General features: G+C 32.3%; 1 protein-coding gene across 2 annotated transcripts in view; it reads left to right on the top strand.

Annotated features, from left to right (window-relative positions):
- lin-52 (DREAM core complex component lin-52) overlaps positions 1-17,776 on the top strand; it is a 42,822-nt gene that overhangs the window by 8,396 nt on the left and 16,650 nt on the right. For both annotated transcript variants that reach the window (XM_035354512.2, XM_035354506.2), the window contains exons 2-3: positions 38-115; positions 9,685-9,719. In XM_035354512.2, coding sequence (XP_035210403.1) covers positions 38-115; positions 9,685-9,719 — 113 coding nt within the window. The remainder of the gene's footprint in view (positions 1-37; positions 116-9,684; positions 9,720-17,776) is intronic.

The following is a 17,776-nucleotide window of genomic DNA, read 5'->3' on the forward strand; positions in this document are numbered from 1 at the left end:
AACAGGCATTATATATCAATCTATTGTTTATCCTTAGTATCAGATGATTCTAATATGGATTTGCTAAGTGAAGAAAAACTTGATCGATCATCTCCAGAATTATGGCCTGAGCAAAGTAAGTGATATTTAAAACATTTCGAATATTCTGTTTGGTTTTGAAAGAATAACATACTTAAATAAAAATAACTAATATGCATTTGCTATGATAAGATGAATGTGACCTACCTTCCCCTGAATACGTAAAGGCTTGGACAAAGTTAACTTCAAAATATGTCAAATATTATCGTAAATTTTGAAAGAATGACATGCATTACTCAGACCTTGCGTTAAATTATATTTGACATTGTATACTAGAATCTGTATACTGTCGTATTTGACATTGATAGGTATGTTAATTTAGTCCATATATGTTTGTTAGGCATTTAAGTATTCCATCTTATGTATAATACAGTCAAAAGTCTTTAATCCCATCTCGTCAGGACTTCGGCGATTCCGGATTATCAATTTTTCCGGATTATAGAATATCAGTTTAAATCTGGTAAGATAGCATGCAGAAATCATAAAATTAAAAATATGAAACCATAATTTATGAAATAAAGAGCAATTATGATCTAAAGGGTATCAAAATTTACAAAAAAAGCTTAATATATATTTGTTTGCTTTATTAAACATATCTTTCAACGCACGTATGCATAAAGCATACACAACACATAGTCGAAATTAGAAAATTGCAACCAGAAAACTATTTGATTTGTATTCGTGATATTTATAATGACGAGGAATTTGATTTAAATCATATCAAAGACGGAGTACATCGAGATGAAATACTACATTTAGTTAGGAATTATAAGCCAAATAAAATAAAAACATCTGCCCTGAAGATAAGGATAGTGCTGACAGATCAACTTCCAGTTCATTGTGCGCCGCAATGTCTTCCCCCACTCCGCGCAGAGCAGCATGAAATTGATAAACAGATTTCGTAATGGTTAGAGAAACAAAGGAGCCTTTATCCATTTTTTGCAGCAATTCCACTTTTTGTTTGATGGACATCGAAACATGCTTTCCCTTTGTATATCCTTTGCCAGCTCCAGCATCGGAAATTCTATTTGATATAATCAAAAGCTCCAACTTACTTTTATAAAATTGCTCTAACAGTCTGCAAAAAATAATAAGCCGAATCCAATTCGAAGATTAAGGAACAACGCAATTTGCAACATTAATTGAAATAGATAATTAGATAATTTTAGCTTAGCTTATACTGTCTGTTATACATTAAACGCGCATGCGTACACGCATATGCGCATGCGTAAAGGTATTACACGCATGCGCAGAAAGTTTGTAGCTTTGAGGTCCGGATTAACGACTTTTGACTGTATATGTAACTAAAAAAAGTTAGTTTGTGTACAATTAAAACAATTTTAAATCATTGAAAGTATTATTTGACATTGCAGTGACACTTCACATGATGAACATGTACGTAGAAGGTGTTTACACATTTTTAGAACAATTTCAGACCTTTGTTTAATGTTTAAAATGTAAAGAATATTTTTTTAATGTTTAGTCTGATAATATTTTTTTCTGGTATATAAGTTGCATCATGATTTCCATTATAGAAGGACTTTTTGTAAAATTTCTTTGTGGTATTGATTTCCATTCCTCTTTCACTATTTTCAAGATTCCATCAACCATGTTGGGGTTTGTACTTAGAAAGAGTTCTCTCTTTTCAAGAAACTAAAGGCACTTCAAGTTCTCTCTTTTCAAGAGACTAAATCTTTCTAACATTAGATGAAATGTTAGGAGATTTTGCAGGAATGCACTGAAAAGATATATATGCAATACCTACATCAGCCTTCTTTTTTCAAGGAATGCAGTGGTATTTTTCCAAGTATCACTTGTTGCTTTGTCTTGATGAAGTTTCATTCCCTGAAAGTTATTGGGATTAAGAAATGAAATTTCTTCTATAGATATCAGACAAAAACCTTCTTCTGATAGTACGTTGAGTTGATTTTAACGTATTTTTTCATTCTTCTTACTTTTAATTTCCCACACTAAGAGAATCCTGTGACAAACATTAACTTCTTATTGAAACTTTCTTTGCATTGATGGAACTAGATATATACATTTTATCTCGGTTTAATCCTAGTATCCGGTGAACACGGGATTTGGCTACTTTTGGCGACTTTATGATGAGCAGTAAAAATGAGACATATACGATGAGTAGTAAACGGGTCATTCAAAGAATATATATAGTTATACATAGTATATACTATTGTAAGTAGTAATAGTATATAGTGTATAATATATATATAGAGACGTTCTTTGGGTCATTTTTGGTGTTGGCGATAATTTCTCTTCGTTTTCAATAATAAATAGACCTTTTTTCTTGCAATCATTAAGTAAATCCATCATCAAGGATCACAGAGTATTTTCTTTTATCTCTTGCTAAAGAGATTTCTTATACAGGATTTTACAAACTGTTCTATGTTGAGTTGCATGCGGTGGCCAAAACTTGTAAACATTTTGTTTTTTAGCTATTTTAAGGGGAAAAATATATTTCTGGGTCTCCCTTGGCAAAAATTTGTGATTGTTTTGGTGCCGTTCCTGTTTACGTGCAACATCCTCCCAAGTAAAATGGCTTCCGAAACATAATGCAACGAAACAATTAAAATGAAAAAAATTATAATCTCAATAAACTGCTTTTTAAATCAAAATAAAACAAGAGAATAGGATAAAAATGAAAATACATGTTACCTAATCTTCGCAGTACAAAAAGGAAATATCAACTTTTTAAAAATTTCTGTGTCTTCAGTGTGTGTGCACAGAATTCCTTCACAGCATTCAAAAACTCTTTAAAATTATCTGAACTAGAATCTGTATACTGCCATCGCCACATAAATTCACAAAAGTAAGAATCAAAAACATTCTCCATATTATCAGACTGTCGGTGGCATTTCTTTTGAAAATCCCTTTTTATTACATCCCTCATACCTTGGATAGTGCTGGTGTAGTGGCCTAGTTATTGCATGAGAAATAATTATTTTTTATTTCATATATTTGTTCATGTGTTTAATTATTTTATAAAATTAGCTTTAATATTTTGTTAATACAGTCAAAAGTCGTTAATCCGGACTCGTTGGGACTTCGGCGATTCCGGATTATAGATCATCAGTTTAAATCTCGTAAGATGGCAGGCAGAAATTCTAAAATTAAAAATATGAAACCATAATTTATGAAATAAAGAACAATTATGATCTAAAGGGTATCAAAATTTACAAAAAAAAAAAAAAAAAAAGCTTAATATTTATTTGTTTATTTTATTAAACATTTCTTTCAATGTAAGTTGTTTAAGTTGCTTCATTTTATGTGATAATACTTTCTCTTTAATTCTGTAAACAGACATAATTTCTTGTTCAGTTACAAAGTCCTGTTTAAGTCCCGTTAATTGCTGTGCCGAGAACACCGACTAACTTGTCAATCGAAATTTTTTCATTTTCTCTAACCTCTCTGTCACATTCTTCATGTCTTTATCCATTTTTTTGCAGCAATTCCACTTTTTGTTTGTTGGACATCGAAACATACTTTCGTTTTGTAGATCCTTTGGAAGTTCCAGCATCGGAAATTCTATTTGACATAATCGAAAGTTCAAGTTTACTTTTATAAAATTGCTCTTACAGTCTGCAAAAAATAATACGCGGGATCCAATTCGAAGATTAAGGAACAACGCAATCATTAACATTAACTGAAATAGATAATTAGATAATTTTAGCTTACACCGTCTGTTATACATTAAATGCCCAGGGGAAAACGTATTCTGCACTTGCGCACACGCATATGCGCAGTAGTCAAGGTCTTACGCGCACGCGTAAAACGCCTGTGCGCATGTGCCGCGCAGAAAGTTTTTAGCTTTGAGGTCCGGATTATAGATCATTCCGGATTATGGGTGTCCGAATTAACAACTTTTGACTGTATTCATATTTATATTTCTTTTATGCTGAATGGCAACAAGTAGTTCATATTTATATTTAAATTTCTTTATGCTGAATGGCAAGTAGTTATTATTTATGAGTGCTTGGTTTTGGTTTCAAAACGTTGCTATTTTAGTGACCTGGCATTTCCATGTTGTTCCTAATCATAAATTAATTGTAAACATTAGTAGCCAAGGTGACCGGGACACCTGATTTGAACACGCAACCTTCTGATCTTACCATGTGACCTTGGCTACTAATGTTTAAAAAATTGGGGTTAGCATAAATGAAATGGTAACTTGGTGATAAAAAGAAAACAACAACTTGGCAATAGTCCAAGGGGTAACCCAAAATATAGACTACCCTTTTTAAGTTGTAAATATTGGTGTACTGTTTGATTTATTATTGCTACAGATGTATTTAAAGACTTCACAGTTGATTTCTGCCTCAGCAGATTTTTTTCTTGTTACCAGTGATTTAAGTTTAGGAATACTACATAACTTTTTAATGATGCTTATTTTGCACTTTTCAATACCATGCATTTCATAACTTATGGAATAGGAATATTTCTCTTTGGAAAGTGTAGAAACATATCCTTCAATCCACAGCATGTTTACATGCAACATTTTGAAAGAAGAATAATTTTAAAAGTAGCCAACAATATTTCTTATTTCAAATAATAAGCTCTTGCTAGAAATTGGTATTCCAAAGCATTTGCGTTTTTAAATTCTTATCAAAATTATTCTAAAAGTGTATAAACCCTCTGCATATGAATAAAAAAATGTTCCGTATTATCAAACATATGCAAATTTTATCATACATTAAACGTGAGCTAAATATGTTTTACCTTTTATTTGAATGGTGTATAAACAAAGACAGTGAACAAAGGAGTAGACAAATAAACATATTTCTTAATATATTACTACTGAAACACTGCATACCTTTCTTAACTAGGAGTATGGGCAGGCTGCAAGGGAAGATTCTTCTGGTTAGCAGAACACGAAGGCTCTGCATCAACTGCAATTATCAAACATCTTCTGAAAGTAAAATTCAGAGCAATTCCACGTTTCTTAAAGCCAAAATGTGTTTAGTAATAGTGTTGTGTGTGTATGGGTTCATAATAATTTGAATGCTCAAGTCCGATGAAAAGTGAATAAAATTTATTATTATCACAACAAATAAAACAAAATGATTGAATTTCCTCAGATATTCGTTTAATATTCATTCAATATAATAAAATCTCACAGTGGTTATCTTTTAAACTACGAAAGCGTTGAATAGAACTAATTCAAAACAGAGAAACGTAGAGAAAGCTAATCCGATTTCACCATGAATTCGCTACAGTAAGCCACAGCAGTTTTGTAAACAAAACTAATAAAACAACTGAATTGAGGTGTTTTAATGCCGCTTTTATAAGATTTTTAAAATGCACGAGAACTTTCTCTTTTTCCCGAAAAGCAAAAGCGTGCAGTTACGAGATATATTAAATGCACGTGCACCTGTATTTTTAATTTTTCCGGCGTAGCTTTCTCTTCAAATAAATCGCTTGCAGCATTGCATGGGGAAATGAAACAATTTAACAACAATTCTATTTAAAAATAGCTAATTCAATACAAAAGCCGTAAATAATAGAAAGACATTGAATTTGCTGTCAAGCATCTGCACCCTAATAAATTGTTATCTTCATTATGGATAACTTGTTTGATGTTGAATCCAGGCATTATTTCAAGACCATTCTAAAGAAGACAGAGATCACTGTAGATAACTTCTAAATCAATTTACAAACTTTTTGAAACCTGGACTTTTGAAAGGCAGATAAGCAAATTGGTAAAAAGACAGCTGAATCTTCCTTCTCCAATAGAGGATTGAAAAGACACAGATTAAACCGAACTAAAAAATTGAGACTATGTACATATATAGTGTATGCAAGTATTTTTTATAAATAATTTCATGTATAGCATTTCCAGTAGTGGTGATGCATTTAATAATCTTCGAAATTTTGTATAACTCTTCATTCATTCATAGGATAGGATTACAGTTATTTACATAGTAACTTCTGAGAAATAGCATCGCACATAATGAATGTCATTATGAAATAGATCATATTCTCTTTGTGAGGCATCACCGTATTTGACAAAACTGTTATTTAGGTTGGGTACCTCTTTTGTAAGGATATTTTAGCTTTTCATAGGATGGAAATTAAGGATCAAAGTGTCAGAACCTATGGAGCTACTGAAATTATTTTCATATCTTAATTTAGAATCAATTAAGTGTTCGTGATTTTGCCTTCTTTTACTTCCTTGTACGAAGTAAAGGAAGTATTGTAATCACGAAATATTCTGGCTATCATATTTCAACGAAAATATCCATTTTGACCACTATCGAATGCAATTTAACTATCTTTTTTCCCTAACGAATTATAAAACTGATATAAAATGGATTTAGGAGAATTTTTTTTCGTGGAATCTGATGTATGTATATATGTATCTCGCATAACTCGAAAAAGAGTAGTCTCAGAACATTGAAATTGTGTATATAGGTTTGCTGTAACATGTAGTTGTGCACCTCCTATTTTGGTTACAATTGGCTACACCAAAAATATATAAATATATATACTTGCTCTATTACTCAGCCAGAAGTTGTTTAAGTGTGGCTATGGCTTTTTAATCATAGCAGCCACATTTATTTACAAATTAAACTTAGCAAAACAGTGAATTAAGTCTTTCTGCATCTTCAGTGTCTTTTTGGCGAGTGGGGCCAAAAGGAAACTTTAAGTTTTGTGCACCGAAAAGTCTACCTTCTTGCTTGCTGGCCGGATTCCTTGTTTTTGCGTAGAAAGTGTAATTTTAATTGTAAAAATTGTTTTAACTGTATTTGGTGTTTTATGTTTTTCTATATCTTTAAATTTTTAATGAAGGTATTTTGAGTTTTTATGTATTTTTCCCTTGCTTCGAAGTGAGAACTGCATTAATTGAATGAGAAATATATCTGTAATGAAATTCGAGGAAATAAGTTTTAATAAAATGGAGGAAAAAATGTGAATAATGTAATATTCCGTATTGGGAAGTCGTGGTGTACACAGCAGATTTTTTTTACTTTAAAGCAAGGTGCATCACAAATCACTAACTATGTTGAGAGTTCAGTGTGACATTAACTTTTAACTGCAGATTATTTTATTCAATTGGGAAATCCGCAGCGCTTGGGACCAGAGGTTGTGCGGATTTTAGGATTTTGCAGATTTCAGGACAGAAAAGATAATATTCAGACTAAAAGTGCAAAATAAATACATATTAGATACATTTAATTAACTTAAGTACATTAATACAATAATTAATCATGTGCATTAAATTATTACATATATAAATTTATTATATTATATTGTTCATTTACATTAGGCTCCTCTATTTTTAAATCAGCATGAATCTGCTTCCCCTTTTCTTTCAGGAGTAGTCCTGAAATAGGTACCCCATCACTCCGCCATTGCCGGAACCACTCGTACGAGACAGCATCAAGGTTTGCCGATTTCGCCTCATGTAAAGATTTCTGGTTTCGGATTCCGATGTTAGAATCACTGTTGCTGTAAAATTTCAACAGCTTTTCTTTATTGTTCTGTATATCATATACAGTTCGTGTGGCAATTCCATACAATTCTGCTATAAACCAAGCACTAGCACCTGCCTTCATCTTTAGCAGAATTTCCACTTTTTTTATTACCGTCAAGGCAACGTGTGTACGTTTTCCAATGTTGCAAGCAGTAAAATCACGAGTGCATTTCTTATCCATCATTGTATTAAAATGCACTGAAATTTAAAATATTCTTAATTTGTCTACAAAATATCCGTATAAAAAAACGACAGCACTAAACAATCTCGTAAAATAACAAAGCTCAGAAAGTACAACAACGTGAAGCGTGAACTTGAAAGAAGAGTTGAGTTAATCGTCTGCTTTTTTACCTCGATGCAGATTGGAGGGAAAAAAACTTTTATCATGATGTCAATAATTTGGTATTTCCGTTATGACTTATTATTATTTGGTAATTATGACGTCATTATCCAGTAAGTATTTTTTCTTCAATATTTTGTGCTCCATGTTGCAGTTCCGGAACCTATAAACTAAATGTTTATATTTTGAGAGGCAACGCGGATTTCAGGCCGGCGGATTTTCGGTATTTGACTGTATTACAATGCAGTTTTTCAATATAATCCCTATGTAATTGAATACACTTATCCCACTGAGACACTAATATTTTTAAGCCATGCTCATAGAAATTTTTCAATTTTACCTCAATCCACATATCTGTAGCATGGTAGCTATCAAATCAAACAGCCTTTAAATCCCCCCCCCCCAGTGTGGGAACAGAGTACTCCTCACAGACATCATACAATTTCTGAAGTTTTCACACCTCTTTCCTTAAAAAGAATATGACTGCTCTTCCATAGTTGCAAAATCAGTGCTACAAAAATGTGCCTATTTCAGTCAAATAACTGAATTGAAATAAACAGTAGCACATGGGATAGTTTTTTTGAAATATCCAACATATAAAACTTTTTTTTTTTTTAATTTTATTTTTGTCATGTGTAAATGACATATGAGCCCATTATTTATATCAGAAAGTTTCACAAAAGCATTTCTTTTAATATGTAGCTGTAAAAGGTAGCCACCATTTCTATGTTTTATGTACTCTTTAAAATATTTTTAGATTTTAACAATTCAAGATTTTGTGTTACTCTACCTAAAATTTATGTAAAATTTCATATTATTTAGGTCGTACAGAAATGAATGACACAAATGCTGCCACAGAGCGGAATATAATTCATTAATAAAAAACCGATGATACGTCAGTTAGAAATAAACCCTGCCCATGTCAATACACTTCTGCCATCTGGCTGGGAGGTCCCTAAGGGCTTTGGTAAACCAGTCTATGGGGGTGTTGGTGCACCACCTATGGACAGTTGCATGCAATTCGGCAGAAGATTCAACATGTTGGCCCCTGACCGCGTCCTTCATGTTGTAAAGCAAGCCATAGTCCGATGTCTGAGATCCACCCACTTCGCACCCACATTTGGCATCTCCAAATCACCATGCACAATCGCCTGCAATGTTCCTTGCACAAGCCCTGTCTCTTCCTGCATCTTGTTGAACATTATGCGCTCGTTCGCCATGACCAAATTCGACATGGCTGCTACATTTGCTGCTGTATGCAATGTTGCTGGTTATACCGCGCTGACACCTTTGGCTGCGGTCTCCACTCCACTGCTGAACTTGGCCAACCTACAGGATACGGTACGCTTTGAGTGGGCTTTGTTCTTGCACACTGGCACCATGCGACAATGGATCTCACAACCCTGTATCCCTTCCTTCCATAGGAACCACGCTGTCCAACTCTGACAGTGATAATCACCTTCCGTCATTGCTGTCCACGCTCTCAATGGCGATGGCGAAAGGGACATGCGCTGACTTATACCGTTCACTTGTGGCCAGCTCCATCTATGCATTTTGAGTAGCTCATGCCCCCTTGTGTCTGTGTCACTTGTTTTCCTTTTGCATAGTGTAATAGTTTCATTGTGAAAGCTATTGTGTCAATCATTTCTGTATGATCCAAGTAAATAAGTAATTTAATTGCCAAAAATGCTTAATACTTTTATCTTTAATATTTCACTTACCTAATATTTATTTATATATAGTTTCTTTCATTTAATTTTTTGTTATCTTACTGTAGTTCCTGGAGTATCAAAATTTGCATCGCTTACCCTGGTAAGCTATTTTCACTTGATATTATGCCTGTATCCATCTTTAAATTTTTTAAAAGGGTAAAATATTAGATTATTTGGTGCTTTCATATTATCACAACCACCTTGGTTCATTTTGGCGAATTTTAAGGAAGAAAAAGAAAAGTTATTTTTATTGTAAAAAAATGTATATTATATGTATACATATTTTATGTTTAAAGTATATATTTATTTCAAAAAAGAAGCAGGGAATCTAGTTACAGACAGGGTTTTGCTTTTGTTGTGATGGAAATTTCATAGTGATCGCTTTGAGGAAGAATTTGAAGTATTGTTTTGATAGTGATTTTTTCAGCAAAATACCATATTCTTGCAGAAAGTTATAGTTCTCTTTCTTCTATCAGGGAAATTCCTCAAGCACAAACTTTAAAATTGATTTTAAAGCAAAAAAATAATCATAAATTTTCTGTAAAAGCCATTGGAACTTCAAATACAGCAAAAAGAACATAATGAAAGTGGCAACTTGAAAACTGAATATTTGTTATGCATATCATTGCCTGAATAATTATTATGCACCTGGTTACCAGTGTTTGGCCTATTCTGAAACTTCTACTAAGATGGTTGTGATAATACATAACTACCAACTATTTAATTATTCTTTTGAATAAAAAAGTTTTGCATTAATATATAAAAGCTTTAGTGCAGCCTTTTATAAATAGTATACAAGAAATATAGAGGAATTTTGATTGAATTTATTCTATCCATCAAATTTAGTTGAAATAATTGTATTTTTTCAGTAAGATTTTTTATCATATTCCATATCATTATTTCTGTACAGTTTTGTAAAAGCATGAAAGCTTTTTTCATAAAATTCTTTTTATGCATTTTTAATGTAATATCTAGTACTATCATGAATTATTAGCAGCACTAATGAGGTGGGATGCTTCTACTTCTTTGAACATATTTGGTTGTTTTGAAATATTTTTGCTGACTTGTAAATGCCAGTGCCTACATATTTTTTCAGTTTTGATTTTTAAATCAATGCATTAATTGTTTATCAAAATATAAAAGTTTTTTATGCATAAGTATTTTACACCAATTATAAAAATTTATTGTATCATAAGCAAAAGATTAACTCATTTTTTATATTTTTGAGATTCATTCTTTGCTTTAATTGCAGTATTAGTTTTTATCAAATTAATAAATTAATTAAATTTTTAATGTTTATTTTTTATCTAGTGTACAGAAATATGATAATTACCTAAATAAGCTATAACTTTTCAAAAATGCATACTTTGTGTTGCAGCCATCTACCTGTTGCAACTACAGTCAAAAGTCGTTAATCCGGACTCGTCGGGACTTCGGCGATTCCGGATTATAGATCATCAGTTTAAATCTGGTAAGATGGCATGCAGAAATTATAAAATTAAAAATATGAAATGTAATTTATGAAATAAAGAGCAATTATCATCTAAAGGGTATCAAAATTTACAAAAAAAAGCTTAATATTTATTTGTTTATTTTATTAAACTAATGACGAGGAATTTGATTTAAATCATATCAAAGATGGAGTACATCGAGATGAAATACTACATTTAGTAAGGAATTATAAGCCAAATAAAATAAAAACATCTGCCCTGAAGATAAGGATAGTGCTGACAGATCAACTTCTAATTCATTGCGCGCCGCAGCGTACTCCCGCCGCAGAGCAGCGTGAAATTGATAAACAGATTTCGGAATGGTTAGATAAACAAAGGATATGCCTTTATCTATTTTTTGAAGCAATTCCACTTTTTGTTTAATGGACTTTGAAACATACTTTCGCTTTGTAGATCCTTTACATATTAGTAAATATATATCAGAAATTCTATTTGACATAATCGAAAGTTCAAGCTTACTTTTATAAAATTGCTGTAACCAGGGTTGCCACGCTACCTGGAAAACCGGGAAAAGTCAGGGAATTCGAAAATTGACCAAAAAATTCAGGGAAAAGTCAGGGAATTTAAGTATTTTTGTCAAAATCTGGAAAAGTCAGGGAAGTTCATACAATGATCCCGCCAAAAAAAGCGATTTTTGCGCCGACGTCGGAAGAGATAACTTTTTTGGCGAATTGCCTATCACGTGAGTGTCTGCTGGCATAGAGCCAATTTTCGCAGCTCCAATTTGATTGCCTTTTAGAAAGGCAAAGCAAGCAAGTTTCCCGCAACTTTCGGTTTCGAGTATTTTCGAGAATCGCATGTGCAGTGCATGAACTAAAGAAAGTACCTGTTCTCGTATAAAACAAAATGGGTTTAATCTTAGTATACGGTACCATGGAGGTTAGAATCAAAGAATGTGTATTGTAAAGAAGGAAAACCTCTCTGCAACAGACGTGGCTCCGTTCCATCATAGAGGGAAACAGCTGTGCATGCGTGATATATCTGCCGCCAAAGCTGGAAACCGGTGTCGAAGTTCGAAGGTCATGTTATCAAGAGTTCATTAAATGAATATCCTTTAAAATTTCTTTAACCACTTGCGCTAAAAAGACGTGCCACGCACGTCGAGATGTTTTTGTCTCAAACTGCGAGCGACGTGAACACCACGTCGATAAGCATTTATCGCAAAAATGAAAATAACATGGTGCACACGTCGCCTAACAACGAGATTGTTTATTTCTCGAGTTACAGCTCTGGATTGCACTCGCAGATGCGGAGCGGCGTAAATGAGACACTTTACCACTTGCTATATTGTAGCGCACGGCACAAGAAAATATTTTTTGGCGCAAGTAAATTAATTCATAGGTTAGTAATTTTCAGGGGGGGGGAACTATGAAAATCCGTTTTTAAAATTATTGCGAAAAATCCAAGAAGAAACGTCCTATGATAAAACGTTTCTTCTTGGATTTTTCGCAATAATTTAAAAACGGATTTTCGTAGCTTTCTTTTTGTCAAAGAACGTTTCTTCTTAACACGTTTCTCAATTTTCGGTACACATCGCGGAGAGGGAAATTCTGGCCGCCAGGTTCCGTCGCCAAATCCCTTGGCAAATTTTCCCTCCGCATTCTAGCCGCGTAATAGCATTTTACTTGTATGGAAAATTTTCTTCTTTACATAGACCAAAGAATTAGAGATTCTTTGCATAGACGTTTTTTGGTTAAAATAATCTCCATGTATGGATTTGGCGACATGATGATGCGCAGTAAACGGGTCATTTTGGTCTTGGCGACAATTTTCAAAATCGTGCCAAAGCCTTACCGTATACTAGAATTTTACCGCAAAATCTTTTAAAACTTTTCTTTTTAATAAATACCTTGCCATTTTGCAGTAAAATAAAAAATAGTAATCTGTCATCTAGGCTAACCATGTAATATAACTATATTCGCTAAAATATCGTTGACTATTCTAATTCAATTTTTAAGTAATTATCTTTATTTTTGTTATTCGTATAATTTAATGATGCTTCTTCCCTCTAAATTTATTAATTATTAGTAAATAATATTTCTAAATTTCAGGAAATTTTCTCTGGCATAATCTTGAAATTAATTCTAGCAGTATGATGACATACCATCACGAAATTTAATGCACATATTTTTTTTTTCTTATGTATGCTGCGAACTAAATATAAAATACCTCAATTTATTAAAATAGATTTCTTTGTTTCGTTTAGCTGCAGAATGTTTGCAAAAAAAGCCTTATTTTATTCCAGATTGGGAAGATTCTAATCTCAATCTTCAATGGAGAAAACAACAACTATTATAATTATATTTGTGTTTTCAATTTGTTAAGGTGCTTTTTAAGAACATACCTCACACAAATGAAATTTACCTAAAATCTAACCTAACTATTTAGCATTGCATTGTGATTTATAAGGACCACATTAGCCTCGTGTTGAACTGGTGATGATCATGAGTAATAATTAAATAAAACATACATTTGTTATCCAATGTATATATCTTAAATTTTATTAAGTTTCTTAAGTGGAAAAGTAAACAAAATTATCAAACAAAGTATACCAAGAATAATTAAGAATAAATGTCCTCTGGGATTTATTGAATAATTAAGTGAATTTGCTACACAATACAAGTAATACCATAATTTACCTCTTAGCGTAGTCAACGTACGTTACGCGGATAGACTGGAATTTTCTTGAAACGCACCTGGAAAACCTGGAAAAGTCAGGGAATTTCATTCTCCTGTTTGAGTGGCAACCCTGTCTAACAGTCTGCAAAAAATAATAAGCCGAATCCAATTCGAAGATTAAGGAACAACGCAATCTGCAACATTAACTGAATTAGATAATTTTAGCTTAGCTTATACCGTCCGTTATACATTAAACGCGCGTGCGTAATCGTATTTTGCGCACACGCATATTCGCAGCCGTAAAGGCAGTCAACGCGACGCATTCGCAGAAAGTTTGTAGCTTTGAGGTCCGGATTATAGATCATTCCGGATTATGGGTGTCCGAATTAACGACTTTTGACTGTATTATTTTTATTTAATAGTGCATTCTTTGAAGGGAATAGTATATTTTGTTTGATTCTATTAGAACTGCAGAATTAATCTGGTAGCAGAAGTAAGCAGCAAATAGTAAGATCTGTTACGAAGCAGTATCTGCTGGAAATAAAAATAAATAAATAAATAAAAGCAAGTGTTCAAAAAATGGTAGTCTTTATTGCCTCAAAAAAAGTTGCCATTAATACTTCTGAAGACTGTTACTTAAATTGCTGCTAAAGTTATATTGACAGTTACCACATATGTATCTGTTGAGAAACAAACACGTACCAAATTTAAAAAATAAGATGTAGTATATGTAGGTATATGTTGTTTTTAAATATGAAAACAAGTTCTATAGCTGTATGTGTAGTCCATATGTAAGTATGTGCATTGTATTTAGTCTCTAATTCTATTTTACTATCTTTCCCATTTTATTGTTATCCCATTTATTTTCGCATTTTATTATTATATTATTCCATCTGTTTTGCTAGTCCGGTTTTTTAAATGGGAATTTCTATATTTTTCAGTTCATTGCTAGAGCTCTGCAGTCATTGTAAAGAGAAACAGTTGAGGCAGGGAATTTCTCTATAAAAAGAAAACTGGCAACTATTGTCAAAATCTGATAACAGACTGGCATATTCAGCTTTCACAACTATTACCAATCAGTCTCATATAATAGTGAACTGGTCAGCAGGAAAATCATCAAAAATTTTCAAATTGCATTAGAACTAAATCACAGCATGATCACTTTAGTTGTAATAGTTTAATGTTATAATTGCAATGGTGAGGATTTTGCAGAACTTTTTGATATTTTAACCTGCGGGAAGGCGCGTGGGGTGTATCATATCCCAACCCTACATAAAAGTGGAATATTCGTAACTTGTGAAACTGAAATTCTGTGCTGCTTTCAGTAGCTGAGTTTCTAGTTGTGGTTGACTTTCAGAACCGCTTTTTCTTTGCCTGTGTGTTTCAGAAAAAGATTTATCGGTATTTTGTTGGAACTGGGGTATGACACACCCCACGCGCCTGTTCGTGTAAGTGTTTTTCTGACTGAATATTTAGTTCAGAAATTTATTTCTAGAGTGTAACAGTAAATATTTCTACTCGCAAGTGATTTTAAAGTACTTGACATTAAATTCTTAAAAATTTCTAACTGCATTATGGTAAAAAGAATGAGTCCTTATGAACTGGAGATGCAACGCATGTGAGATTTATTAGAAATATTTGAAAGCGATGAAGATTGCATTTCGGAAACAAGATGAAACTAAGAATATTTTCTACAATGTTTTGGTTTCAAAAAAGATAAAACATTAATTCCTGATGTTTCTAAAAAAGAAAAACTGTTCTTATGCTTTCAACATTATATAACGATCATACTATAGATGATACTATTGGAGAAAAACGTCAGGAATTATATGTTTTAATAATATGACTAAAGGAGCAGTGGATATGGGGGATGAAATGTCAGCCAATCATTCAATTGCCAGAATAACAAGAAGGTGGCCAATGGTAATTTTCTTTCCTGCACTGAATGTTGCTGTAATAAATGCTTGAATTATATTACATTTAAATGCTAATCCACCAACAAGAAACAGAAGTCTGTTTTTGAAGGACTTAGCATTACAATTAATGAAAAAAGTATTGAACAAAGATCAGAGATTAATACTTTTCCAAGAAATTGACGTACTGCATGCAAAACAAAAGCAGAAGTTTCGATGAAGAATTAAAACGAATACATGAAATTCGAAACAACTAAGTATGAAAGATGTGTTAAATTTGTTGCCCTCGCGCCAAGGACAGAAGAACGTGAATGCAATGTTTAAAATGTGAAAACATTCTGTGCCAAGAACGCATGAATGTATTTCGTTCAAAGTGTGAAGAAATAAAATAAGCATGGTGTATTAGAGAGGCAATGAAACTTAGAGGCATGATGTTTATTATTTTCATTTATCTTAATTCTAACTCTAAGATTATTTCGGAAATTAATTTTTGAAACCCAATAATTATTCACTTATTTATAATACACGAGAACAAAAAAAAAAAAAAAAAAAAAAAGTTTTAAAACTAAATAATACTATTTTTATTGTATTTTAAATATTGGGGTATGTGATACCCCACGCGCCCACTCTAGTAACTTTTCTTGGTGCGGCTTCCGCCGGGTTAAACAATTATTTAAAGAAAAATATATAAAAGGCAAACATAAATGTATAAAACAAAATGAAATTATTTACTTTACAAAATCTTATTTTAGTGAAAAATATGCGATCTTTTGCCCTAATTCGAAGCAGGTTTTTCACCCTTGGTATAGTTGCCATCCACTGATTTGCTTAACTGGTGGGTATAATCACTTTCAGATAATCTTTGCTTCTCTAACTGTATGGAACTTTACTCAAATTAAAGATATGTATTATCCATGTTGCTTGAACTTTGTGAATCCTGAAAATTTTTTATATTAAGATTTCGGTCTATACTACACAATACTCTGGTATTTTGTTACTTTTTGTTGATAGCATCTTTCAACACATAAGAAATAATTTAAAGACTAGTGAGTTTAATCTCAGTGTTATCCTCAATTAATCAGGTGATTCAGAAAGATTATCTAGTATCTATCGGTTAGCCATAGCAGAAAGTTGCCAAATAATTTAGACCTGTGCTGACTTGCTTGCAGACCTGATGGAAATCATTCACCATCATTTCCAGTATTTTTTTTAAAGCAAGCAGCATCTAATTTTACTGTTATGCAAATATGATATTTAGAAATGATGAAAGTTTGGGATTTACCATGAAGTGGAGGGAGCCTCTTTTTTTTTTTTTTCAAAAAAAGAGAGAGATTGGCAACAAATTCAACATGTAATCAAAATCATGAAATGAAACCATATTTTTCTATCATAGTTAGATGGCGTTGCAATGTTTCTACCTGCTGCAGCAAGAAAAGCATTTGCATATTTTGGAAGAATGGAATAATCAAATAAATATAAAAATTTTATCTTTGTCTATTCATGAAAGTAAATACTTTTTGTTGTTGTTGTTGTATGTTGATGAATGTTTTCAGATTTGTTTTTTTCGGTAACTGCCATTTTGTTCTGTTCACTTGTACAAGTAATCCTAAAGCGTAGCCACAGAATGTGTCCAGCTAAGCCAAAAGTACCAATTATTTATCATTAAGAAAAAAGTTCAGAATGAGTTTATATTGATATATAAGAATGAGTTTATATTATAATTCATAATATTTTTTAAAAACTCCTAGAGGATTTATTTTCTCAAAGTTTTACTGTTGGGAGAAACCATTATTATAATTTTAGTTGTGATATAAAATGAAGTGGTAAAACATTGGACATTCCTAATTAATATGCCTTAATAATTGTGATTACTGTGCATTGCATTAACGCAGCAAAGTGTTGGAGTCGTTATAGGGTATGTGAAGTTGATAATATTCTGTGGTGCCCACTGAGCACCTTGTATGTTCCAAATTGCCCTAAGGCTTGCTTTAGCTAGTAAGCATTCAATATAGCTTTAATCTAGTGAATACTGAGACTGATAGAAAACCTGGAAGTTAGTATAATGTTCATTTAACCAGTTCTGCATTTTGTGGGGTGATGTAGGTTACATTACC

This window comes from Stegodyphus dumicola, chromosome 2 (assembly GCF_044657685.1).
Source record: "Stegodyphus dumicola isolate Sdum_Otavi_A_Nest chromosome 2, ASM4465768v1".
Lineage (NCBI taxonomy): Eukaryota > Metazoa > Arthropoda > Arachnida > Araneae > Eresidae > Stegodyphus > Stegodyphus dumicola.